This window comes from Haliotis cracherodii, unplaced genomic scaffold (genome assembly GCF_022045235.1).
Source record: "Haliotis cracherodii isolate W230 unplaced genomic scaffold, xgHalCrac1.p SCAF_10, whole genome shotgun sequence".
Classification (NCBI taxonomy): Eukaryota; Metazoa; Mollusca; class Gastropoda; order Lepetellida; family Haliotidae; genus Haliotis; species Haliotis cracherodii.
The window spans coordinates 3,479,576-3,507,175 of record NW_027266265.1 but is presented as its reverse complement, the minus strand read 5'-3'; the positions used below and the strand labels follow the sequence as shown (position 1 = coordinate 3,507,175).

Here is a 27,600-nt window from a genome sequence, read left to right as displayed (position 1 = left end):
ATGCACGGAGAAGGTCGGCCTCAGAAACTCAGGAACTGGGATAGTAATCCAGTCTAGGGATATTTTTCTCATCTCCGATCACCAATCTGTAAAACACGTAGGCAATTTGTCTTAAGTTTCTTTCCTTACTTTTTAATGCCTTATTTATTTAAAAGCTAGATTAATTTTATTTGGCCTACCATTCAACATTTTCAAAGCCAATTTACTGCTTTTCATTATAGATTTGCTGTGCCTTGGTTGCTCCAAATCTTGGCCACATCTGAGGGGTGTACAACATTGGCGTCATTCGGAATTGTCTTGGTGCTAGATTCCAGTCATTTAAAAAAACAAAGGCATCAAAGTCAATATTGCTGAATAAATCAATCTCGTTCACCTCAGTAACTTTGCAGAATTCCTTTTCTGCACATACGTTACTAGTATTGAGGGATATCCATATCCAAATCACCTTCAGGTAACAACCACCAGAACCAAAGCATGTATATAGTTTTTAGTCAGATACAATGTTACAAGACCAAGCAAAAATACTGAATTAATTATAAAGTTGATAAATGCAGGGATTAAAAAGGGAAAAGAAAACAGAACAACGAGTTCATTGTAAACACCAAGAGTTCGGGGAAACCTCCGAAAGTAGTTCACAAAGTTCACGCGATAGATTTCACAAAAAATTGTTCACATCGTGTAAACTTTTCGGTCCCTTCACAAGGAACTCTAAAGATCAGATCAGGTGACTACCCATTAAGCCAATCAGCATGAAAGAAACAGTGTAACTTTAAGTATGAAATGTTCGTTTAGAACGTATGTCACACTACTTACTGAAAACTAGTCAGTCTATCCTACTTCCTCTCAAAAAGAAATTTCACTTTATTATATACTTCTGTGTGAAAGATTGAGTTTTCCGAAGTAAAGGAACATGATATTTTCATTGCAGTGAACATAACACTTGATATTTCACTGCAGTGAACATAACACTTGATATTTCACTGCAGTGAACATAACACTTGATATTTCACTGTAGTTGAACATAACACTTTCATTGAACTATTGTCATACAAGAGTTGCCTCCCCGCAAAATGTCTCCATTTATTGTGAGTGTCTGGCTCATACACAAACTGTTGATTTACTTCTTACGTTAGTGCCACATTGACAAGGCAAAATACTGACAGATGGTCATTTATGGAGTTAATATCACTTCTTGCCGTTTGTTATTCTCTTGAAAATGTTTCGTTAAACAAATTTCTCTTTTAACTCGTCAATCGAGACTGTTCATCTTGACTGGCGTGTATACCTTCGCTTCCAACAGCGGACTCAGCCTTCAAGAATATTTTTGTTGTTGAAGTTGATGTTCCAAATAATCATATCCAAATGTATGACAAAGATATGTAGTGATCTCAAATATTGTTTTTTACTTTTGTTTAGATTTTGTAAACTAGGAACTACATTTTAAGTCGTAATTACAAGGTGTGGTTAAACGTCCCTGCGTGTCAGGTAGTGAGAAGTTACGTTTCAAGGTTTTACATTTGTAATGAAAAGAAAAGAATTTTCTGGAATACAGCTACACAAAAAGTATATAATAAATGGGATATTCCATGTATCTCGTGAAATATCATGTTTCTCTCCTCTGGTACGGAGGGAATGTGATATTTTTAGTCGTGGCTACGTCACTCGAGAAAATATCTCCTTTCGCCCGTCACTCGATACATAGAACTTGTGCACGGTTCAACATAGATGGAAATACATCGAGTGATAAACAAAATACTATACACACACTTCACGTCCTAAATAGATGCAATGTCAGACATTTGTAAACAAATTATACATGCATGCTCACGAAACATTTAATCTTCTGTACATATGATATCTGATGACTCTGCATCTAACACTTTCATACCTTCACTGAGAAGCAAATCACAATACACAACATTCGAAATATAAGTGGAAAATATACTGTCTGTATGAGGCTGTTTGAACTATATCAGATCACCGATATACCTGAAACTGCTGATGCATTTGTTTTTCCAGTCTTGAGTAACGACATATGCCCTCTCCCGTCAGGCCAATAACATTCATTATACCAGTGACAAATCACAAGTTTATGCTGAACGTGTCTATAGGTAAAGCAAACTACAAATATATTGTTTAATGGAGTACATCTACATAATCATAACAAGACTTTCAGGATGGTTAAATATACTTAAGGCTACTTATCTGCATAGTTTATGAAAACTTACATTGTTTTCAAAATAAATGAAATGAATGACTATGTGTCATTAAAATCTATGTTCAGTTGGTCAATTCTGAATATACTCAGTGCCTTGGTGGTATTGGTTGAACAGGATACGCGTCTCCGATTGGTCTAAAGTCAACATCATCATACTGGAAAGCTTTAGGGCCAACAAATCGCAAAGCCTGATCGGTTCGCAGTATATCTGGAGAGGCCAGTACAAGGACAGCAACTCGAATTCCATATTTGACCTCTTCTGTCGGAATAGGCTCGGCTGTGTCCGCATCAACGATGGTGATGAGATCTGGGACACATGCAACTGGCTTCCCAGCTATCTTCTCGACATCCAAGGGGAATACAACCAAATTTTCATTCTGAAAATCAACCAATATGGTTTGTCCAGAAAAACAGTCAAGACCTTCAATGATAACCTTCCCTCTGTTGAATCCTCCACTTGTTTCCCTCTGCACGTCCCTGATCTTGCCAGTGATGATGTGGACAGATTTTTCTGTTTTCAAAATGGCCTCAATGGGGGATGTCTTTTCTACTCTGGCCTTTAGAACAGCATCACCGAGTTTCCACGCATGACTGAACGTGTATAGGACCGTTTTTTCCATTATGTCAGCTTTGTTGAGAGGGCTTGCTAATCCTGCAGAACATCCCATCTCAATAACTGTATCTCTGAAGTGATTTTCAAGATGTTTCGGTGAAGGTGTTTGCAGCATTACAGCTCGTGTGCCTCTGTCGTCTACTAAAGCTGCAGGATGAGCGGACACTCCATATATATATGGACAAAACATCTGTAACTCGGGAAATGCCCGTCCAATGCCATCAGAATCAACAACAGGCAGGCCCAGGTCAGCTGACACAAGAAGAGGTTCAATCGCATTCATTCCTCCGATCTCACCAGACATCAAAGCAATTATTCGTTTAGGCTTTTCCATTGATACCCTGGTCTGGTAATTCTCTATATATACCATCCCATCTTTCGTCTTGATTTCAACTCCCTCTGTGTTCTGCAACATTCCATCCTTGTAGCCACCAATGGTGTACAGATCATCCAAACATCTCAACGCTCCAGTTGTTTCATCAGATGCAAGCTGTTCATATGATATCAATGGGGCCCCCATAGCCCCGATTACAGCAACAAGGTCGTTGTGTAGATCTGACTTATCAAACAGTTTTTCTGGGGAAATGATACGTATTTCCTTCCCCTCTTGTATTTTCTTAAGAGCCAGAAGTCTACCAATATGAGGATTTCCACCACCGCCACACCCAAAAATGCCTGCACCAATCACAATTGCCTCTAAATCCCATTCTGAGAGAATCCACTCTCCAGTATGAGGGTCAATCTGAGGATCCACTGGGTGTTTTGTTGCATCTCCTGCCTCATTGTCACCTGTTAGTGTTTTCCCAGTTGAGGTCCCTGTTTGTTTTTCAAGTTTGCCACCAGACATTGATTCATCTTTTTTCAAAGGGCTTGGGATCCACTCTTTTGCATGTGCTGATTGCAAATTCTTTAAATTGCCAACAGCCTTTATCTTTATTCTCACTGCCTGACCTGGGATATAGGACAGAGTCATGTCCTCCTTCTGTGTAATTTCAACAGATGTTGGGTCAGCACCACATTCTACTGCTATGTGCTTAGCTTCACGTACTGCATTTTCTAAAGCTGTATCTCTGGCATTGACAAAAAATGGCTTTCGAGCTTGTTCTGCAGCGAGCTCGACTTTCTTTTCATCTTTATCATCCACTGCTGCCCGAGCGACTTCAACAGATTGATTCATCTGTTCTTGATCCACCATATACTGAAGACATACAATACTATCAAAACTGCCAGACACCTGACTCAGTGCAGCACCAATGGCATTGGCAACTTCTGAATACACGGGGATAATGACTTCTGAGGCACCTTTAATTTCCTGATTCCTGTCAACCAGAACACTTCCACCTCCAACAAGAAGAACAGGTAGTGTTTCCCCACTCAGCTTGACCATATCGATTGCATCTTCAATCATGATAACTATCTTTGCAAACACTTTCTCAACCAATTCCTTTGATAAATGCTGAACATATTTTGCGTCTCCAAGTTTCATCAATCCAGCTGCAACAGCAACATCAGACGTTGTTAAGCTTCGTCCAGAGTCAGTGTCGCCATTACAAAATATGAAAGCTTCATTCTTCAGGTTGTACCCTGCGCTGAACGGTCCAATAGTCAGCGAACCGTCTGTTTCTTCTGTGACATAGGACCCACCACCAAGGCCAATACTGAGAACATCTGGCATTCGAAAGTTTGTCCTGATCCCCCCAATCTTTACTTGGGTGGAAGCTTCTCTTGGAAACCTGTTCTTCAGAACGCCTACATCTGTGGTTGTGCCTCCAATATCAAGAACGATGGCATCCTTGACATCTGATAAGAAAGCTGCTCCTCGCATGCTGTTTGTGGGTCCTGATGCAAAGGTGTACACTGGATACAACACAGCTTCATCAGAGCTGATGACGGTGCCATCGTTCTGAGTCAAATACATTGGACAGGACAGACCAACACTTGCTAGTGCAGTCTGAAAACCTTCAACTGTCATCTTGCAAAGTGGTTTCAAGCACTCGTTAAGTATAGCAGCATTCTCTCTTTCCAGTAATCCAATATGTCCAATCTTGTGAGACAGTGTAACTGAGGCTTCTGGATACTTGTTCGAGATAATTTGAAAAACAGCATCTTCTTGGTCGGTTTTGACAGGAGAGAATATTCCTGACACAACAATGTTTCTTATCTTCTTTTCCTTTATTTGACAAAGGGTATCAGTAATCTGTTTCTCATCAACAGGGTCAATTTCCTTACCATCAAATCTATAGCCGCCATCAACAAGGTAAACACTGTCACATATGACTTCTTTGAGATCTAGAGGAAAATCGCTGAAAGGTGGAAGAGCTAGAGATGCAGTGCCACAAAGACGTATCACAGAGACCCGTGCAAGTCCTCTACCCTGTACAACAGCATTTAAGAAGTGAGTGGTTCCAATGTTGACCTGCACCACGGCTACCCTATGTCCATTGTCTGTGGCCTGTTGGAGAACGGCGTGAATGGCATTCCGGACACCGGTAGTGACATCAGCTGATGTTAGCTCCTTCACTGCGGCAATCACTGTGGATCCTTGACTAAGAACTACTGCATCAGTGTTGGTCCCACCAACGTCAACACCGACCACAACGTGAACCACTGAACTTGTTTTGTCATCGGACATCTTTTTATCTGAAAAAACGAATTTGAGTTTTGAAATCGACATAATATCTTATGTCACATGCAATGTTCATAAAGTGAGTTAGTGAGTGAGTTTGGTTTTACGCTGCTTTTAGCACTATTCCAGCAATATCACGGCGGGGGACACCAGAAATGGGCTTCACACTTCTTCGGCGTGACGAGCGAACATTTTAACCACTAGGCTACCCGACCACCCCTATTCATAAAGAAGTAAACACGTTATAGGAAGTAATCAGTGATTAAGTTGGTGTAGATTGGCATGGTCTTAATAGTGAAGAAAATGTCACAAGTGCATGGGGATACGTGTCCTAGGTATTCCACTGTTTAACGTTTTGCAGCTATGTTTAAGGCTAGAAGAGCAAGCCTTGATGACGATCCTAGGTCTGGAAGTCCCTCAACTTCCATCAATGAAGATTCAAAGAAGGAGACAGAAAAAAATTATACGGTCAGATGGACGTATTACCATTGCTGAACTTGAGGAAGACACAGGACTAAATCATGGATCCACTGAAACTATATCTGCTCATTGGGTGCCAGAGTTTCTAAATTCTGATCTTGAGGAAAAAGGAACTGACATTGCCAGAGACAATTTATAGCTTATTGAGGAGGATTTCGTCAAATTCAAATAGAGATAGTGAGTGAGTAAGTGAGTTTCATTTTACGCTGCTCATAGCAATATTCCAGTAATATCACGGGACACCAGAAATGGGCTTCACACATTGTACCCAAGTTGGGTATTGAACCTGTGTCTTCCGCGTGACGAGCGAACACTTTAACCACTAGGCTACCTGACCGACCTCAAAAAGAGATAAGTAACGGATGATGAAACATGGGTCTACCACTATGATCCCGAGTCAAAACGTCAATCCATGGAATGGTTCCATTCCACTTCTCCGGCACCAAAGAAATTCACATCTTCAGTGAAGAAGGTTATCGCCACTATATTCTGGAATGCAAAGGGTGTAATCTTTGTGGTTACTTAGAAAGTCAAAGGACGAATACAGGTGCCTATTGTGCTGATTTGTATCATGGCCTAAGAGATTCTATCAAAGAAAAGCGATGAGGAATGCTGACTGCTGGAGTTCTACTACTTCATGATCATGCCTCTTGTCACGCCTCTCGACTTGCAAAGGCTCCTGTGTGACAATGTGGGTTCGAAGAGCTTCATTCTTCTTTCTCTCAATGTGCATATATCATTTTTTTAAACTGGCGAGCGGCATGGCATACATACTGCATTAAGTCCCAACCTCAATCAACTTCACAGTACAGCATATTTGTTTTGTTTCATCAGTATGATGATCACTCAAAGCTACGAACTACCGTTTTTTTAATAAATCATCTGCTTCAACATTGTAATATGCATACCATCCATAAAACAATCGACAATCACATTAATCAGTCCTGTGGTTTACACTTGGGAGAAAGGTTGTCTCGTCAGAATTGTGTATGCACTCTAATTAGAAAAAAAGTATATGTTCAATTTAATGACCATTTGGGACAGGCAGCAGGACATTCAGTCCGGGAGGTGATTCTATCAGTTGTATTTCGTATCATGTCAAGCCTAATCCAAAAATAGTGCTTTCATTTGTGATATAGTTTATAACTATGCTCAATATGAACGGTTTGTTGAACAAAAGCTACAAGGAAGAACTGCAACTTCACTTATATTATTACACAAAACCTTCATTTGATAGTGATTCATAAGCTATTCATAACATGATTCATTCAAAGCATGCTTATGATAGTCGGTTTCGTACAGTGGACTTTGAGCAGCGCTTTCTGGTGAATATGAAGAGGGTTTTGCCGCTTTTCATTGAATCTCCTCATCAATCATTATTTGACGAGAAATGTAACTTTTTCTCTTCAATTTCACGTTTCTGTTTAGAGGCTGGTACTTCTTATCAAACATTCCTTACAACTATGTGTTATTTCAACTCTGTTGTTCTCACCATTCTTCCAAGGGACAAAGGCGGTAAATAGATCAGTCATACTACAACATCCCAATCATACACATCCATACGATTATATATACACATGGGATTGCAGGTATTATGCAAAAAACAGAGGGAAAAACATACATCACTTATAAGAATGGATGCCATTCATTTATTGTCCGAGTCTACGGGAGCGTGTCTTTGCTGTAGACAACAGTTTCTATTATACATGAGTGCTGCGGATTTGAAAGAAACCTGACTTTACCCTGGGACGTGATAGTCCCAAATGAAACCATTTCAGTTACATTTCACTGAAGATTTAATCAGGGTTTTCAGTCAATCCACCGCGCACTGCGTGGGTTTTGTGTTCAGCATAATGAGTTTACCAAACACACATGGATGGTTTTTCGCGTATCATACCGTTGTTGTACTATTTACTGTTAAATGATTACTGTCGCACTCATTACTACTCCAGCTATATGACTGGTACATGTAAATAAATAATCGAATCTGCAAGCCAGTGATATAATGAGCAACGATCCACACCGTCGGGGTTATATGACTTAGCAATCCACCAAGTCATCGAGCCTGATCACCCGATCCATTAAGTGGCCATTTAAGACAGGCACGGAGCTATGTTCCTGGGACCAGGCTGTCATTAAACAAGAATAAATTAGTAATTAAAAACTTGGTAAAATTTCACAGTTGTATTACTGCCAGCTAATTGTATCAACAAAGGGGAACATAAAGGATCAAAAACCCAATTTACACAGACAATGATCAATGATTAGTTAAATCAGATCAAATATACAAGCTGACTAACTGACGAAAAATGCCTGAAAACCAAACTAGTATTATAGGTTTAAGTCTCAGTCACTTGGTCTGGCCAATGAAATAACCCCTAAGACCCCAAAATACAAGTTACTTGACCGACTGAGTATCTATACTTACAAGCATTAAGAAAGGTACCTCAGCCAAAGAGTAAATTGACTCCCAATTGGTACTTCACCTAAACTAAGCAATCTCTGAAAGTTGGTTATTCGCGGATTACCAAAACGAAAACGGAGTATAAAAAAAGTTTAGCTCAATACAACCAGAATAAGTCAGTATGAGATACAACTGCCCCATAAAACTGAGTTTCGAATGATCACCCAGAGTGATAAGCTCTGTTCGCGGGTCATCAATTCTCTTACAAGGAAGTACAAACACCGGAGTATCGCCGGACTTTGCTGAATGGTGACGACGCCGGGTCGTTAAGGGAGCGGTACGGTAACTAGACCATGACTTGACTTGTTTTACGACCTGGTGGCAAGACCAAGATGGATTGCTGATCTTTTCTAACCGGTGAGGTGAGGTGAAATGGGGTTTAGCGTCGCATCCAAGATTATTGCACTAATACACAAAGAAAAAGAGTTAAGCACACCCCTATTTCTGGACTATGACAAAAAGCAAAAATCATAGCATGGGATGACTGACCACAGGAGCTTGGCGATTCCAATGTCATCGGATAGAACAAACAGTTGACAACAAAATAGGAAATATTGGTGAGTTGTGATTGAAATTTACTGACAAAAACATCATGGTAACACAGGTACTGCTATTGACCTTAGACAATATCTAAAAAACATTATGGAGGTGCAGGATTAAGTAAACGAATTACGTTCGATGTTTCATGTGAAAATGTTCCTTAAAGTCTCCACTTGACATAACACGTCAAACAGGTCAGTAGCGGGTATAACCGCCACGTGCGCGGATGACGCATTTCACCCTACGTCTCATGCCTATGTCAGACGTTTGATCTGTTGATGGGCCAAACAACCACTCCTGATGCAATGCTGCTTCCATTTGGCATAAATCTTGTACAGGAGGATCTCGTGCCTGTATGCGCCGCCCCAGAATATCCCAAACATGTTCAAAGGGATTATAATCTGGACTCATTGCGGGCAAGGGTAGAGTCGTTATTGCCTTGGCCCTCATGTAATCCACGACTGCATGCGAACGATGAGGCCTGGCATTGTCATCCAGGTAATGAGGTCGAGTAGCAAGAGGGTGGTTGTCATAATGAGGAACGACGACTGGCCTTAAAACGTCCCGGATGTACTGAGCCCCTGTTAAGTATCCCCCTATGGTGACCAAATCCCCGCCGTATGCAACAGTCGGTTTAATGTTCCTTGGGGTGTAGGCCGTGTTCCAGTGCCTCCAAAATCTCGTTCTTCCATCAGGGACGTTCTCAGATTCCAGTTCTGTCGCACGAAACACCATGCTAAGCAAGCAGCTTTGTGGTGATCTCTCAACAAGGGACGCTTTATGACTCGTCTAGCCCTCAGTCCTGCTTCTTTCAGCCGGTTCCTGGCGGTTCTGGAGCTGAAACGACGATTGGGCAGCCACAGCTGTTTGAGCCGAGTACTTGTTTAAAAGGGTTCTCGGCGTATGAGTCGAAGAAGGTCCCTGGCTTTGCGATGTGTCGTCACAGGAGGTCATCCGGATCCGGGACGGTCATGTACATCACCGCTTTGAGCATGTTTCTCGAATAAACGGCTTATGACAGTGTGATGATACCCCAAATTCGGATCAATGGCATTACAAGACATTCCTACATTATGCATGTCGATTAGTTTCCATCTCGTGGCGTTTGATATTTGCCTCTGTGCCATGGTCACCCAATGGAATAACTGTTTAAAACCGAGCGTAAGAAAGCAATTTTAACGTTTGGATAAACTGCTTTTAGAGATACTCGAGGGTAGCATGCTGCACGGGCAAACCATGCATGGCACGTGAGCTTTCGTTACGCATGACTGATTACATCTCGTGAAAACATAATTCTTCCCATAATTATATCTTTCATGATTGTTACAAATATTGTGTGCGTAAGTTTTTTCTTTGTGTATATATAGCGTGCGTGTGTGTGTGTGTGTGTGTGTGTGTGTGTGTGTGTGTGTGTGTGTGTGTGTGTGTGGCTGCTTGTACTAGTCCGGACTGATGCCGATTTATAGTGATAGCACACTGAGACACCATGTCGGAGTTTCACATGAATACCCCACTCAGACACAGTATACTAACTCCGAGCCGACCAGATTTGTTTTAAACCCTTAATGCCGAGTGCCAGGCAGGGTAACAACAAGTACCATCTTTTTATGGTATGACGCAGCCTGGGATCCAAGCCCGGACCTTCTGCTCTCCGGGTGGACGCTCTACCACTAGACCACGGAGGCGGTCTGTTCTAACCGGAATCTCCATGGAGGATAGGGGTTGCTGTACTGACATCACTGTGTATCGTTAGTGACATCACATTCTAGCTCCTTGACATGGAATCGTGAATACATTTAGTCTCTTCTACATGTCATATTCACTTCATACACCCATAGGAACCATATTAGAACAGCCCCAACACTATACTGTGACTAAAGCTGGTTGAGTTGTCAGGCTTTGAGACTTGAGAAATGCATGTCATCGTACCCTGGTGCTTTAGGACGATGCTCGTGCCACCAATTACTGTTTGCCTGCTCACGAATGGCTACCTGTTCTAAAGGACGTCTGCCTTGTTAAACTGCGGCATTGAATGTCAGTGGGCAAACGCTATTAAATCGGCATCAGTCTGGACTAGTAAATCCAGATACACACAGACACAGACACACACGCACACGTATATGCTCATCGCTGTATAAATGCAATGATCTCGAACGCGACGTTACAGCCCATTTCACCTTACCTGTCTTGCTCTCAGACTCACTGTGTCCGTTTCCACCATTACACAAACACAAGACAAAAGCCTATAGCACTCTGCCAAGAGAAAGATTCCTCTTGCATCTCCCCAACAAACACAACACACTAGGGTAAGCTAAAAAGCATACCTGTATGAATAAGAAAACTACCAAGCATCACGTTATAAGAAACACATACCTCCGGGTGCCAGGTTTTACAAACACATGATACACGGGACAGTCAGTACATTGCCAATCCAGGTTATCTCTCGCCGAGGTGCAGAGGCCTTCTACACAAAGTGTGTCAGGTATGTCATTGCGTAATGCAACTTTGATAGCATGTCACTGTGTCACCTTTAAGGTATGACGGAATAAAAAGTGTGTCTTGTGATATGGACATTTCAGTATAACATTTCATGAGTACCTCTGTATCTGATAAAAGAATTGTTGGTTGTCGTGCAAAATTCAGGGGCGGTGGAATAGCCTTGTGGTTAAATCCTTCACGCATCGTAGGCACGGAGTTCGATTCCTCTCATGGGTAAGTTGGGTTAAGTCCATGTCTGGTGTCTCCCTCTGGAATAATGTTAACAGCGACATAACGCCATACTTACTCACTCACAAACTAAAAGAAATCCAAGTTAATTGAACAACGGAGCAAAATCACTTCAATATGCTTTGAAGAGGTATTCAGTGGTTACATTGTACAGTTACTCTTACGATGTTTATATATAGTCCATAAATATATCTTATAATGAAACTTTATTATTTTGTGTCAATGGTACATGGTTTTTCATCAAGTGATATACAACGGAAAAAAAATTGACACACCTAATTTGACACGAATTGCAGAAATCACTCATTAATTTTTTTAATAAATTTTAATAAATTAACAGTTATTATTAATCCTTTGAATAAACAAAAGAGGATTAATCACATATCTATATTACATTAATCTCATAAAATTCTCATTAAAATCTATGTTCTCGATACCGCTTAGGATATCCCATATTACAGTTCACGTCAGAACGACCTTTCACAAACTTTGACCGACCAATAAAATGTCTAACTGGGAGTCCACATTAGCCAATAAGAAATAAGCTTTCTTGAGCTTTTGCTGCACAGGTTGTAAACTGACGACTTCCATTCCAGACTACGCTTTCAGTCATGCAACTCGTAACTGTAGTTCGGAATGCCCTGTGTTAAGTTTTTCGAGGATGCATGATTAGAAAAGAACATATTCCCACTAACAATGTAACATAACAATATGAATATTTCCTTTTTAATTATTTTATTACAACGTACGTTTCAACAAACCATGTCGGATTTGTTCTTTGTTCTGAGTAGAGAAACAGTTGGCGCTTTATAACTGAGACTGGAATTTATTGAAACCAACAGCTTACAAGATCGAAGACTGATCGAACACCTGGTATCATCACTGATTTTGGCAGAGATTACTTATGAGTATGGAAAGGGTTTTGTCGCTCATATTTCATATTTTGCATTCCGCCAGCAGAAGTCCAGATCGATTTTTTATCTCTCCAGCAATGCTATAAGGTGCTTTAGAAATAGCAAATTGGTTAAGCGTCAATGATGTGCCATCAGCTGGAGTAACCACTAAAAGTGGGATCAACTGTTCGAAGAATTCTTCAGGATAGCATTCTCCTCAAATTTGGAATCATCTAATGCACGTCTGATGTTTTATGTTGAGCCATGGTTGTGTATATATGGTTCATCATCACCACGGAGTGTCATAAACACGATGCTTAATACCAGTGGATCTCCAACTGACAGCACTAAGGATACAATGAGATTGTATACAAAAGCAGAAGAATTAATTGAAAATTATATCCGCCAGATTGGTCCGTGAACCACCGCCTACTGGACACAGGATTCTAGGCAAATTATAAGTTTAATTTTTTTAAGTCAGCATGCGAAGTTCAGTGAATTAACTTGTCCCATACCCTCAAAAGTAGATTAAGAAATCAAATTTGTGCGTGTGAAATATAATGCACAGTGCATGGCGTGACAAGCCCATTGATAGAACCCAGCCCATGCTACCACCTGTCTAGACCAAGTCGGGGTCGAAGTGGTGTGTTGGGCATAGTATAGTTATTCCTTGAAACGGTGCCCTCAACCACCAGACTCCCGTCCTCCACCGACACAGGGCCCAACCTGTCATGCAATTCGGTCGCATTTTACCACCAGCAATGGGGTGCCCGGGACACATTCTTCCACGCGGCCCAATGGGGATTAAAATTATCAATATGTTAACGTTACAATGGGATTCATTGCTGCTCGTCAGATTATGAATGTAGCAGGTCAAAGACAATGCAGGAAGTTCAGAATTTCACAAAGAACATAAGAAATGTCATTTCCACATGCAACACACAAACGTTTCAGAAAGTCAAGGCAGGACAGGTGTTTGTTGCAGATTCTTCAGGACTAACTCTTTATGCCTGTGTTATCAATTAGTTGTGGCCTCACTTCATGGACCATTATTTTGTCTTGTGTATTTTCTAAACATTGATGGTAATGAGAACAAGAATTATTTTCTTACTTGATCGTGGTGCTCCACAGGGATTATCTTAGATGACGACATTTTCTGTCTCATTCGTTTGAGTCCCAATTAAAGGTAGTTTAAGTACATATCAGCTTTTTCACATTCAGGCTTCTTACAGACTGAATCAAACGGATCAGATACTTTATATTCATTCATACATCCATTAATAATATGGAAACTGTCTCTTTACAAACGATCTTTTCGTCATTGTTTAAACAATTATTCTTGTGATACACTTAAGAAAGCTTTGTGAATATTTCTTACAGCCTTTGGAAATTTGAAGATACCACTTTGAAATAAACTCCAAAGAAAGTATGCAATCATTGGCGGTGAGGTGAAATAGGGTTTAACGTCGCGTCCAAGATTATTGCACTTATATAGCGACGTACATGCATGCGCGCGTGTGTGTGTGTGTGGGGGGGGGGGGGGGGGGGGGGCGGTGAAAACATATATTGACCCACCGATGGCACCCGTCACAAAGGTGAGGTGAGGTGAAATTGGGTTTAAGGTCGCGTCCAAGATTATTGCACTTATAGACTTGTTCAAAATTATTGGGAATTTTAATGTCATATTCAAGGAAGCATACATAAAATATCAATATTGACAAGTGTTTAAAATTAAGGTATGGTCAAAGGGAAGCAACTCTTCTTCAATTTTAGAAGTTGCAAATTAGAGTTATCTCCCTTGATTATGGCGCAGACGACTTTTCCTGATATATGTCAGAAATGAGTGCAGAGGAGAAAAGAAGGTTGATTCTACAGCTCCATGATGAAGGCATCACTGATGCTGCTACATTAGCAAAGAGCACGGTTACTCCTCTTTCTACAGTGTATAGAGTTAAGAAGAATATTGAGAATGGTTCAGGAACTGAGCACAGAAAAGGAGCGGGGAGACCTCGAAAACTGGTGTTTGGTGATCGTGTGAGACTGGGTATTTTGGCTTCTAAAAACAGAAGGGCGAGTATTTCAAATATCAAACATGAAATGGTAAATAGAGGGACAGTAAATGTATCCAAATCTACAGTAAGAAGAAATTTGATTGAACTTGGATGGGAAAAAAAGAAAGGAATTGCGACTCCGCTCTTGAAACAAGAACACAAGGATAGACGTGTAGAGTGGTGTTTGGCGCATGAAAACTTTGACTGGAACAGTACAGTTATTTTCACAGATGAGAGCTCTGTATGGGTGTATCCTAACAATGTTAAAACGTGGACAAAATGTCATTCCGTTCGATTGTACCAGAGACCAAAGTACAGTCCGAAGTTTCATGTTTGGGGATGGATATCTTCACTTGGAACAACGACCATGTGTGTTTTTGAGGGTGATTTAACCAGTGAAAGGTATACAGACATTTTGGAAGCTCACCTGATCCCAAATGCAGATGTTTTTTTATGGAAATACTTGGATTTTGCAACAGGATAATGACCCCGAACACACCGCAAGACATGCGCGGCAGTGGTTTGTGGACAACAATGTGACCGTTTTGGACTGGCCTAGCTACAGCCCGGACTTAGATCCTGTAGAAAATGTGTGGGGACTCATGAAGGAGTCGGTGAACCAAAAGGGATTGACAAAAGTTGATGACATGAAGCGCGAGGTGGTGCGATATTGGGACTCTCTCACACACGAGACTCTAACCTCTCTCATAGGAAGTATGCCCAATCGTATAAAACTGTGTTTGGAAGCAAATGGTGGTCTGATAAAATATTGATGTTACTGTGATGTGATTAAAGAAGGTTTGTGCTCACTTAAAATGTTTTATTTTTGGGGATGAAATTTTCACATTTGCAATTTTAAAGATTTTTCAATTCTCAATAATTATGACTCATACTGTATATAGCGACGTGCGTGCACGTGTGTGTGTGTGGCTGCTTGTACTAGTCCCGACTGATGCCGATTTGTAGTGCTAGCTCACTGAGATACCATGCCGCAGTTTCACATGAGTACCTAAATCAGACACAGTATACTGACTCCGAGGCGAAGAGTCCTTGTTTTAGCACCTTAATGCCGAGCGCCAGACAGGATAACACGTACCATCTTTTAACGTCTTTTTGTATGACGCGTCTAGGGATCGAACCCAGGGACACTCTCTGGGCGGACGCTCTACCACTAGACGCCGGAGGCGGTCCGAATATCATTGGAACGATCACTATCAAATGACTGTAGTGCAAGACTGAAATATTTACCTCAGAGGAAAAGCTGTAAATCATGATGTCACTCCTTGAATTCTTTATCGATTAGATTAGTAACAAAAGAAGCACATACCAGTACGTCCATAGCTGCTTGGTACCATGGGATACTTTATAGGCATGAATGGACACTGAAGACGTTACATAATAGAGGCGTCGATTCAAAACGAGGTTTAGTTGGAATAACCTCACACCAGTGACTGTCTTGGTGGGAAGTACATCGCTGGTTCTGTCTCCCAGTATGCATGCCTTGTTGTTCCTGTGTTTTCTGTTCGTGAACACACATATCGTGGCAAGTGGTAAGTTTGTTTTTTCTTCATCTGATGAACTAGATATAGGAAGCTTGTATCAGCGTATCTTGCTTTGATCTTTGAGAATGCGAGATCCCTGTAGCCACATCAAGGAATGCTAGCCTCCTAATCATACTGATACAAAGAAAAGCGTAGTGGCTCTGAATACATTAGAAATGTGAAACGGCGCTTAAGATACATTTGTGGGTTTGAAGCTGACAACTTGAGGATGAACTTTTTTATAATCTACCATGATGTTAAAGATATTGACAGTTCTGAAAGCCTGTATGGGTCACATAAATCACTCCATACTACCAGACGTTTTTATTTTATCATACACTCCAAAACTGTGCTTGAATGGTGTTTGACCATAGGGTACTAAACTTTACATGAATATTTCTATCATTATTTTCATAGACATGATGTCAATGTGAAACAGCCGAGACGGCTTCACTGGTTACCCTTATGGGGAGTGGATTGGCTATTGGGTGGTTATTGAACAATATCAAATCATGGATATACCTGAAACCTAAGTTAAACTTCTTGGCCAAAGTATCTATTTTGGTTTTGCAATCTGACATTTGCCCCTTAGAGGAAGGAAAAAAGTTTTTTCCCTTTCATTTGAAGTGTGGCAGAGGGGTGCACAAAGTAGGAAAATCCATTTTCATACATAAGTGAACTTGGATGTTTTCTGAGATTCACTTATTCAAGCAAATCCTTTGAGATTTTGAGAATTCACAAGGTTTTAATTCCACTTGTCTGACATACGTACTGTGAATATATAAAAAATCTTACCTTGGATGTATTCAGGACATCTTGTCTGACATACGTACTGTGAATATATACAAAATCTTACATTGGATGTATTCAGGACATCTTTGAGACAATGGTATGGTAATACATTTACTGGACGCTGCAATGTACTGTTATTACATGTTGATTTTTATGGAGCTTTGAAATCCAGCACAGAAGAACGTGTCTTCAGGTTTTAGAATCAGGCCACATGTTGATAGTACTGATGCATGGTTTTGGCAGACATGCTTTCACTTTCCGCGAAACACTTCGTGTCATCACTGATTTTCAATGATCCATTCATATAATTTCACCGTTACTTTTGCCTTTTACGCCCAGTGGCATCCGTTTCTGCAAATAATCGATTGATTATTCTCTACCGTTGACGTTGTATATTTCCTCATATATACTGGTCTCATATGTGGCATTATTATATGTCACTCATACCAAGATCTTTGATCATGTAGTGACACGTACATATAATATGTCCCCGTGGAGGCGTGGGGTAGAATGAATCCCCAGCACCCCATTGCTGTTGTTAGAGCGACGGAATTGGGTAAGGTGAGGTGAGGTGAAATGGGGTTTAACGTCGCGTCAAAGATTATTGCCCTTATATAGCGACGTGCATACACGTGTTTGTGTGTGTGTGTGGCAGGTTGTACTAGTCCGGACTGATGCCGATTTATAGTGCTAGCTCACTGAGATACCATGCCGCAGTTTAACATGAATACCCCACTCATACACAGTATACTGACCCCGAGCCGACCAGTCCTTGTTTTAGCCCCTTAATGCCGAGTGCCAGACAGCGTAACACCAAGTACCATCTTTTGACGTCTTTTGGTATGACGCGGCTGGGGATCGAACCCCGAACCTTCCGCTCTCCGGGCGGACGCTCTACCATTAGACTACGGAGGCGGTCCCGAATTGGAAAAACAGGGAAGATTCGAGTAGGAACTGATCTTATAACAACACGAAAACAAAACTCTATTAAAGATAGTGTATAGAGGGTCTGCCCAGAGAGCGAAAAGTAGGAGATTTGTTGATTATTACTTTACTTTGGAAGCGAAGTGGCATATGAGTTTCTGCAACACGTCATTATTTTTCATCCCTAATTGGGATATAAACACGACTTACTGCTTGAAAGTTTTCACTGAACAAAGATGTAAAAAGCTACATGCAGCGAGGCCCGTGAAGACACCGGGCTAGAATAGGTCTTCAGCGACCCCGGCTTGCCGTAAAAGGAGAGTGTGCTTGTCGTAAGGGGCGACTAACGGGATCGGTTGGTCAAGCACGCTCACTTGGTTGATGCATGTCATCGTATCCCGATTGCGTGGATCGATGTTCATTATGTCAATCACTGGATTGTCTGGTCCAGACTCGATTATTTTCAGACCGCCGTCATCTAGCTGGAACATTGCTGAGTGCGGCGTTAAACAACAAACAAACAAACAAGACTCTATAGAACATTATTATTGCATCTGAACAAAATCAGATGTGGTATGCATGTATTTGCTATTGCAGTGGAAATGGGAACGAAATGGTGTCGTCACATGTCCATGAACTGGACATGAGGGGGCACTAGTGTTCCTTCATATTCTGGGTAAATCACTGTTTATGACTTTAAAGCAGGAAAGAATATTTTGGCATATATTTGTTGTTGCCGTGGAAATCCTAAAGGTCGGAACAGATTTGGTGTGGTCACATGACCATGGACTGGTCATAAGAGGACACGGTTCCTTCACATTCTCTGTGGCATATTGCGGAGCCTTCAGACTGGAGCTGGGGGCACGGGTGGACCAGTCGTCTGAGGCGCCGCGATTCGCTGTGCAGAGTTGCGTCCTTTAGTCACGCCAGAAACCTATGGTTGTGGGTTCAGACCGCCGTCATATAGCTGGAATATTGCTGAGTGCGGCGTAAAACAACAAACCAAACCAAGCCCGTGTAGCGCCTTAATTTTATGTTTTCTAACGTTGCTTTAGAGAGACGCAATAACGTTCTGGAGATTAAAGTATCAAAAGATGAAAATCCAAACGCCGAATATATAAGAAAGTAATGCATTACTGCCTTTGTATTCTGACGAAATGAAATTGATATTGATGAATCAGTTCTATTCCAAAATGACTATCAAGAAGCAAACTGTATAACGTTTCACCGACGTTTCAGAAACGTGGTTACAAAAACGTTGTGTGTCCGATTTCACAACGTAAATGTGCAACTTTGTTGTTACTTTGTCAAATAACGTTGCACGTTGTATCACGAGGCTAACAACCCACAACGTTACCACAACGTCGTGACAACATAGTGTGTTAGCTGGGATACATGTGTTTGGTTACTGGTGGTGTAATTGCAATGTATGACTCTTTCTTTTTCTAACTTACAACAGCAACCACGTCTCCTTCTGCTACAACTCAGACAGGTGATTCCGCAACAACAACAGCAATCACTTCTCCTGCTGCTACAACTCAGACAGGTGGTTCCGCAACAATATCGGCAACCACTTCTCCTGCAGCTACAACTCAGACAGGTGATTCCGCAACAACCACAACAACCACTTCTCCTGCTGCTACAACTCAGACAGGTGGTCCCGCAACAACCACAACAGCCACTTCTCCTGCTGCTACAACTCAGACAGGTGATTCCGCAACAACCACAACAACCACTTCTCCTGCTGCTACAACTCAGACAGGTGGTCCCGCAACAACCACAACAACCACTTCTCCTGCAGCTACAACTCAGACAGGTGATTCCGCAACAACCACTACCCCGGCTGCTACAACTCAGACAGGTGATTCCGCAACAACAACAGCAACCACTTCTCCTGCAGCTACAACTCAGACAGGTGATTCCGCAACAACCACTACCCTGGCTGCTACAACTCAGACAGGTGACTCCGCAACAACAACAGCAACCACTTCTCCTGCTGCTACAACTCAGACAGGTGATTCCGCAACAACCACAGCAACCACTTCTCCTGCTGCTACAACTCAGACAGGTGACTCCGCAACAACAACAGCAACCACTTCTCCTGCTGCTACAACTCAGACAGGTGATTCCGCAACAACCACAGCAACCACTTCTCCTGCAGCTACAACTCAGACAGGTGATTCCGCAACAACCACTACCCTGGCTGCTACAACTCAGACAGGTGACTCCGCAACAACAACAGCAACCACTTCTCCTGCTGCTACAACTCAGACAGGTGATTCCGCAACAACCACAGCAACCACTTCTCCTGCTGCTACAACTCAGACAGGTGACTCCGCAACAACAACAGCAACCACTTCTCCTGCTGCTTCAACTCAGACAGGTGATTCCGCAACAACCACAGCAACCACTTCTCCTGCAGCTACAACTCAGACAGGTGATTCCGCAACAACCACTACCCTGGCTGCTACAACTCAGACAGGTGACTCCGCAACAACAACAGCAACCACTTCTCCTGCTGCTACAACTCAGACAGGTGACTCCGCAACAACAACAGCAACCACTTCTCCTGCTGCTTCAACTCAGACAGGTGATTCCGCAACAACCACAGCAACCACTTCTCCTGCAGCTACAACTCAGACAGGTGATTCCGCAACAACCACTACCCTGGCTGCTACAACTCAGACAGGTGACTCCGCAACAACAACAGCAATCACTTCTCCTGCTGCTACAACTCAGACAGGTGATTCCGCAACAATATCGGCAACCACTTCTCCTGCAGCTACAACTCAGACAGGTGCTTCCGCAACAATATCGGCAACCACTTCTCCTGCAGCTACAACTCAGACAGGTGATTCCGCAACAACAACAGCAACCACTTCTCCTGCTGCTACAACTCAGACAGGTGGTCCCGCAACAACCACAGCAACCACTTCTCCTGCTCCTACAACTCAGACAGGTGGTCCCGCAACAACAACAGCAACCACTTCTCCTGCTGCTACAACTCAGACAGGTGGTCCCGCAACAACAACAACAACCACGTCTCCAGCTGCTACAACTCAGACAGGTGATTCCGCAACAACAACAGCAACCACTTCTCCTGCTGCTACAACTCAGACAGGTGGTCCCGCAACAACAACAACAACCACGTCTCCTGCTGCTACAACTCAGACAGGTGATTCCGCAACAACAACAGCAGCCACTTCTCCTGCAGCTACAACTCAGACAGGTGATTCCGCAACAATATCGGCAACCACTTCTCCTGCTGCTACAACTCAGACAGGTGCTTCCGCAACAATATCGGCAACCACTTCTCCTGCAGCTACAACTCAGACAGGTGATTCCGCAACAACAACAGCAACCACTTCTCCTGCTGCTACAACTCAGACAGGTGGTCCCGCAACAACCACAGCAACCACTTCTCCTGCTGCTACAACTCAGACAGGTGCTTCCGCAACAACAATAGCAACCACTTCTCCTGCTGCTACAACTCAGACAGGTGATTCCGCAACAACCACTACCCCGGCTGCTACAACTCAGACAGGTGGTCCCGCAACAACAACAGCAATCACTTCTCCTGCAGCTACAACTCAGACAGGTGCTTCCGCAACAACAATAGCAACCACTTCTCCTGCTGCTACAACTCAGACAGGTGATTCCGCAACAACCACTACCCCGGCTGCTACAACTCAGACAGGTGATTCCGCAACAACCACAGCAACCACTTCTACTGCTGCTACAACTCAGACAGGTGATTCCGCAACAACCACAGCAACCACTTCTACTGCTGCTACAACTCAGACAGGTGATTCCGCAACAACAACAGCAACCACTTCTACTGCTGCTACAACTCAGACAGGTGGTCCCGCAACAACCACAGCAGCCACTACACAAGGTGCGTCGCACCCATGTTGATAAACCCTTGCACGAAACAAGCTCATGCTTAGATGATCGTTAAGTCTTAGCTTGTTCAGATCCAACCAAAGTTGATATTATGTATGCAATGTACTTGTCATCAGTTAAAGTGTCTTATGTGACGTGAAGTATTTTTTCTTTACTTTAATTATTTAATGTGAAGTTTGCACGATATACGGCGTTTTCATTGGACGAGATGCCGGGCACAGCGAACCTGGCGTTCATGAAACACACGCTTTGACGTTCATACGTTTTTCACAAGACTGTATTCTTGAAATGATGTAAACACTACTTCCGCATTTCTGAGGAAACCCCTGGAAATTCCCTAGCATTAAACAATACAAAAGCGTTGTTTCTGATCATTTAGACCCTTTAACCTTGAACTCAGCGTTTTAGCATACATTAGGTAAAGTCAGAGCGTTTGACTGCATGCCCCTGTACAAATATCATGGCTACGACCTATCCAGGTAAACAAAACAAGGAAACTAAACTAAGGCACACCTAAACTATCGACTCGATCCGTGTCTAGAAAGACAGTGGCAGTCAACTCTTTGTTTTTGAATTTACTTCAGTGTCTATTTCATTAATAATCACCTTTCAATAATCAAAAAGTGGATTAATGATGACTTACATCTGCACACGCCACAGGTTCATTAACAATTTCGAAAATGTCTCCCCGTCGCATTGATGTGTCGGACATGATGATAGATATAAAGGTACGGTCAGCGTGACTGACTTATTGAGGTCTAACATCATCTAACACTGATACTTGCTTACTAGAAAAGATGTCATTTGTTATTTGAGCATACATACGCTCTTGTCACCACTCCTTGTTGGCTGAAATTGTATCTGTCGTATATTTCTTTCACGCCTCGCATTCCTTTAAACTACATGACCATTTCTATTTTTAACCCAGCTTCATCAAGCGGTAGTTTGGCTGATGCTTATCAGAAAATGGTCGTTAGTAATTGTGGCAACAAACGACGACCGAATTCCGAAGATCTGGCAATGGTTTTCGAAGTAGCAGCCAACGACACAACACTGTCCACGGGCAACCCCGACGTCGTGGAGCTCTCCTCGGCAACATCCGGCAGCTGCGCCGAGCTGTGCGCTTCACGTAAGACCTGCGTGATGTACAGCATCAGCAACACGGGCACCTGCAGGATCACCTCCGCCTGTCAGTCAGTAGTGGAGGGCGAGACTAACTCGGCAATCCTGTTCCTCAAGTATTGGGGATGATCACATGGACGCCATGACATAAATGAATCAGTGTTGTTTCACTTCTAGTCAATAACTTATGGGGATGGTCTATGGTCGCCATGGTGATATAATTTAAATACTGTCGTTCAACACAAGCCATTGACAAACGTGTATATTGGGGATGATCTTAGGTTTGTCGGCACCATACACATTAAGCTCAGATGCTTAATGACATTCTATTAAATGCAATGGCAAACCGCCATTGACTACCGCCCTCTCATTATTGGGGTAAAACTTAGATAAGGTACTTGTGGTGACAACTTTAATTCACAGTTAAGAAAGCCTTTGTCGTAAAAGTTAAGAATTCGCATCTTTCTGAGAAGCTTCTTCATCAGGCCAACCTTTTCGTGAACACCTGGTATCATCACTATTTGATTATGATCAAAAACAAATAATTATTCTATAATCGAATTCAGAGTTCTGTGAGTTAAGTAATCAAAAAATCATTTGAATTGAAAGTTTTTATTTTATTTCGTTTTATTACTTTAAATGTTACCCACATGTGTGTTCTTCGGGATTTTATTTGTTAAGATTCGATAGCCCTGTCCATGCCCACTGTGTTCCACGGTATGTATGTAAACTAGTCATATATCAATATAGATCTGGTACTGATATCCTGCTTCAGTCTTACATCTTTGTTCAGATCGAGATTATACTCCTGCATACGCTTTTGACTATCAAAGTGACTTAATGCGAACATTCTGCTTGCCCCGGTGAAGTCTGTTTTGAATAATTTTTAAAAGGAGGTAGATTTCCGTTTCTTTGATTTTCCGATGATGAATGACACGATTCTTACTGAGATAGAAGTTTCTGAAAACAAATCATACAAAATCAATAACATTTGTCTCGTCATGTTTTCAGCACGATCATCCGTTTTCGTTGTCATACTGACCTGGCCCTTCATTTCAAGCCGCCATTGAGCCAATATCCAACCAAATTCGGTAATAGTGATTTTCTCAAATAGAGTGGTACATGTACAATAGACATCTTTTGGAAACATCACTGATCTTTCTCAAGGGCAAGGACAGGTTATAAAATCAATTGATATATCAGTCGTATTAAATGAAATTGATCACGTACTATCTTGAAATACCATTATAGCCAGTTATATATAATCCCAACTGGCTCATAGGAGATATCGCTTGGTTGAGATGAGATCAGGAGACATCTACATTGCAGACCATTGTGATGTCATTGGTTACCATGACGTCACAATTAAAGGACAAGACTAATGGTTCTGCTACTGAAGCTGTCAGTAGTACTGATTACACTTAAGAAGTCACTGCTTATTACTGTTTACAAACTGAAAAAAGTTGGAAGAATGATGTTGGATGATAGATAAAATCTCATCCTCGTGTCTTTTGATATCAAATATATCACCACTTTTATCAACTCTGATATATTTGAAATCAAAAGACACGAGGGTGAGATTTTATCTATTCCTCTCTCTCTCTCTCTCTCTCTCTCTCTCTCTCTCTCTCTCTCTCTCTCTCTCTCTCTCTCTCTCTCTCTCTCTCTCTCCCCGTCACACACTTGTTACCTGTAATTTGATGTCTACCTATATGTATATACCATGTACCACATTTCACTACTTGTCATATTTTTTGTCCTGAATAAAAGCAGCATCCTTAAATACAGAACCGTTGTTCGTGATTCCTGAGTGAGTGAGTGGGTGTGGTGTAACGCCGCTTTTAGCAATATTCCAGCAATGGCACGGCGAGGGGACACCAGAAATGGGCTTCACGCATTGTACCCATGTGGGGAATCGAACCCGGGTTTTCGGCGTGATGAGCGAACGCTTTAACCACTAGGCTACCCGACCGCCCCTCATGACTGTAAGGGGGCACGGGTGGCCCAGTCGTCTAAGGCGCAGTGATTTGCTGTTTCGAATCCTGGTTCGCCCCGATTATGTTTCGCCAAACCCGTGCTCGTGGGTTTCAACAAAGTGGTAAACGTCTAAGACCTGCATCACTTCGGGCTTTCCTCCCACATCAAGCTGATACGCCGTGGTATAACTTATATGTTAGGTATAACCTTATATGTTAGGTAAGGGTAAATTAAAATACCTCCAGTATCTACCTGAAAATAGTCCTCCGTGGACTAGCGGTAGCGCGTCCGCCCGGAGAGCGGAGGGTCCGGGGTTCGATCCCCGGCCGCGTCATACCAAAAGACGTTTAAAGATGGAACTTGTTGTTACCCTGTCTGGCGCTCGGCATTAAGGGGCTTAAACAAGGACTGATCGGCTCGGAGTCAGTATACTGTGTCTGAGTGGGGTATTCATGTTAAACTGCGGCATGGTATCTCAGTGTGCTAGCACTATAAATCGGCATCAGTCCGGATTAGTACAAGCAGCCACACACACACACACACGCGCGCGCACGCACGCACGCACACACACGCACGTGCATGCACGTCGCTATATAAGTGCAATAATCTTGGACGCGACGTTAAACCCCATTTCACCACCACCTCATAAAACAGTGGGGTAAATAGACAACGTAGCACAGCGACCTTGTCCTGACGTTGATGGAATCAAACACCGTATCAACTGTCAACTATAATATTCAGAGTAAGAAGCATGGCAAAACTTATCGATCGTGTCATTTATGTTAAGTATCATTACTTTGACTGTAGGTGATCACTTCATGCTGCAGTCTGGACAGTAAAGCACTGTGACAGACACTATTGTGACACAAATGAATCTTGATTAATGATTATGTGCAATCTATCGAGAGTTTCAGAATCATGTGACATCGTCACTATTAGTAAAATCAGAAATGAGATAGAAATATTACATGCTGCAGTAGATTCGTAGTTGGTTCAATACCGTATTAGAGTAGTGTACTCTCTTCATTCACAAAATTAACTAATTTAAGTCACAAAACACGCTCAGTTCTGTATGATTAGGCGATAGAGTTTTAAAAGGTTAAAACAAATGAATTATCATTGTGTGTCTGGATGAAAGGGATAAGAGACAAGTATAAGCGAGAAATATTTTACTTATGGCATGAAAGATTAGCGTGTCTATGAAGCCATGTTATACACACACACACACACGCGCGCACGCACGCACGCACGCACGCACACACACAACACACACACAATACACACACACACACACACACACAAACACACACACACACACACACACACGCGCACGCACGCACGCACGCACGCACACACACACAACACACACACAATACACACACACACACACACACACACACACACAAAACACACACAAAACACACACAAAACACACACACACACAAAACACACACAAACAACACAAACACACACACACACACACACGCACACACTTATTATCAAACAATATGAAGTGTTTTCTTTGGGTTCCTCGTTTTGAATGGAAATATTAATTTTGTATACTACCCTTCCATGTGTGTGTATATGTTTAGTTGATAATATGAGAGAGTACACGCTTGAACAAAATACCTCTCAGATTCAATTATCTGAATAATTATTCAAATCTAGTATATGTCATGTTTAAACTACATTTTATTTTCTTCTGCTATCTGCTGCAATACGGAATTGTTACGGGCCGATCCCCCAAGATATTACCACAGTCATACACTGACTGAAGTATACATGGTATAAAACAGGTGTTATATATGTTTAGCGCTAAAGGTTCTTAGGATTAATGTTTAAGTCTCGAAGGGGAACAAAGCGTGTCTTACCTAAACACATCCCTTTATTTACCCCATCCCTTTAGTTACCATATACCTTAGTTACACTATCCCTTAGTTACACTATCCCTTTAGTCACCTCATCCCTTAGTTACACTATCTCTTAGTTACCATATCCCTATGTTACACTATCCCTTAGTTACACTATCCCTTTACTTACCATATCCCTTTAGTTACACTATCCCTTAGTTACACTATCCCTTTAGTTACACTATCCCTTTAGATACACCACCCCTTTAGTTACCCCATCCCTTTACTAACCCCATCCCTTTAGTTACCATATCCCTTTAGTTACCCCATCCCTTAGTTACACTATCCCTGAGTTACACTATCCCTTTAGTAACCTCATCCCTTTAGTTACCCCATCCCTTAGTTACCCTATCCCTTTAGTAACCCCATCCCTTTAGTTACCCCATCCCTTTAGTAACCTCCTCCCTTAGTTACACTATCCCTTTGTTACACTATCCCTTTAGTAACCTCATCCCTTAGTTACACTATCCCTTAGTTACACCATCCCTTTAGTAACCTCATCCCTTAGTTATACTATCCCTTAGTTACCCTATCCCTTTAGTTACCCTATCCCTTTAGTAACCTCATCCCTTAGTTACACTATCCCTTTAGTGACCCCATCCCTTTAGTTACCCCATCCCTTAGTTACACTATCCCTTAGTTACATTATCCCTTTAGTTACCATATCCCTTAGTTACCCCATCCCTTTCGTAACCCCATCCCTTTAGTTACCCCACCCCTTAGTTACCCCATCCCTTTAGTTAACCCATCCCTTTAGTTACCCCATCCCTTAGTTACACTATCCCTTAGTTACCCCATCCCTTTAGTTACCATATCCCT

At 42.1% G+C, this 27,600-nt stretch overlaps 2 protein-coding genes across 3 annotated transcripts; one reads left to right on the top strand and one right to left on the bottom strand.

Annotated features, from left to right (window-relative positions):
* Nucleotides 1–491: 491 nt before the first annotated feature.
* Nucleotides 492–11,340, bottom strand: LOC139445212 (uncharacterized). Of its 2 annotated transcripts, none has more exons than XM_071226353.1 (2): nt 11,315–11,340; nt 492–5,471 (listed from the first exon to the last, which is right to left on the bottom strand). In XM_071226353.1, exon 2 carries the CDS (start codon nt 5,461–5,463, stop codon nt 2,305–2,307), a length of 3,159 nt encoding a protein of 1,052 aa, XP_071082454.1. In that variant the 5' UTR covers nt 5,464–5,471; nt 11,315–11,340; the 3' UTR covers nt 492–2,304. The 2 variants fall into 2 exon arrangements, with proteins under 2 accessions (XP_071082454.1, XP_071082462.1); XM_071226361.1 differs by lacking the exon at nt 11,315–11,340 and adding an exon at nt 6,320–6,370.
* A 3,060-nt stretch (nt 11,341–14,400) lies between these two features.
* On the top strand, nt 14,401–21,335 carry LOC139444938 (transcription factor SPT20 homolog). Its single transcript, XM_071225963.1, has 3 exons — nt 14,401–14,595; nt 15,092–15,274; nt 19,329–21,335. Exons 1-3 carry the CDS (start codon nt 14,401–14,403, stop codon nt 21,333–21,335), a joined length of 2,385 nt encoding a protein of 794 aa, XP_071082064.1.
* The last annotated feature ends 6,265 nt before the right edge of the window (nt 21,336–27,600 follow it).

Bases quoted from the DNA above. Each gene is read 5' to 3' on its own strand.
- LOC139445212 (XM_071226353.1), bottom strand. From the start codon at position 5,463: ATGTCCGATGACAAAACAAGTTCAGTGGTTCACGTTGTGGTCGGTGTT.
- LOC139444938 (XM_071225963.1), top strand. From the start codon at position 14,401: ATGAGTGCAGAGGAGAAAAGAAGGTTGATTCTACAGCTCCATGATGAA. The intron at 14,596-15,091 runs GTGAGACTGGGT...ATTTTGCAACAG, and splicing joins AACTGGTGTTTGGTGATCGT to GATAATGACCCCGAACACAC. The intron at 15,275-19,328 runs GTGCGATATTGG...AACTTACAACAG, and splicing joins ATGACATGAAGCGCGAGGTG to CAACCACGTCTCCTTCTGCT.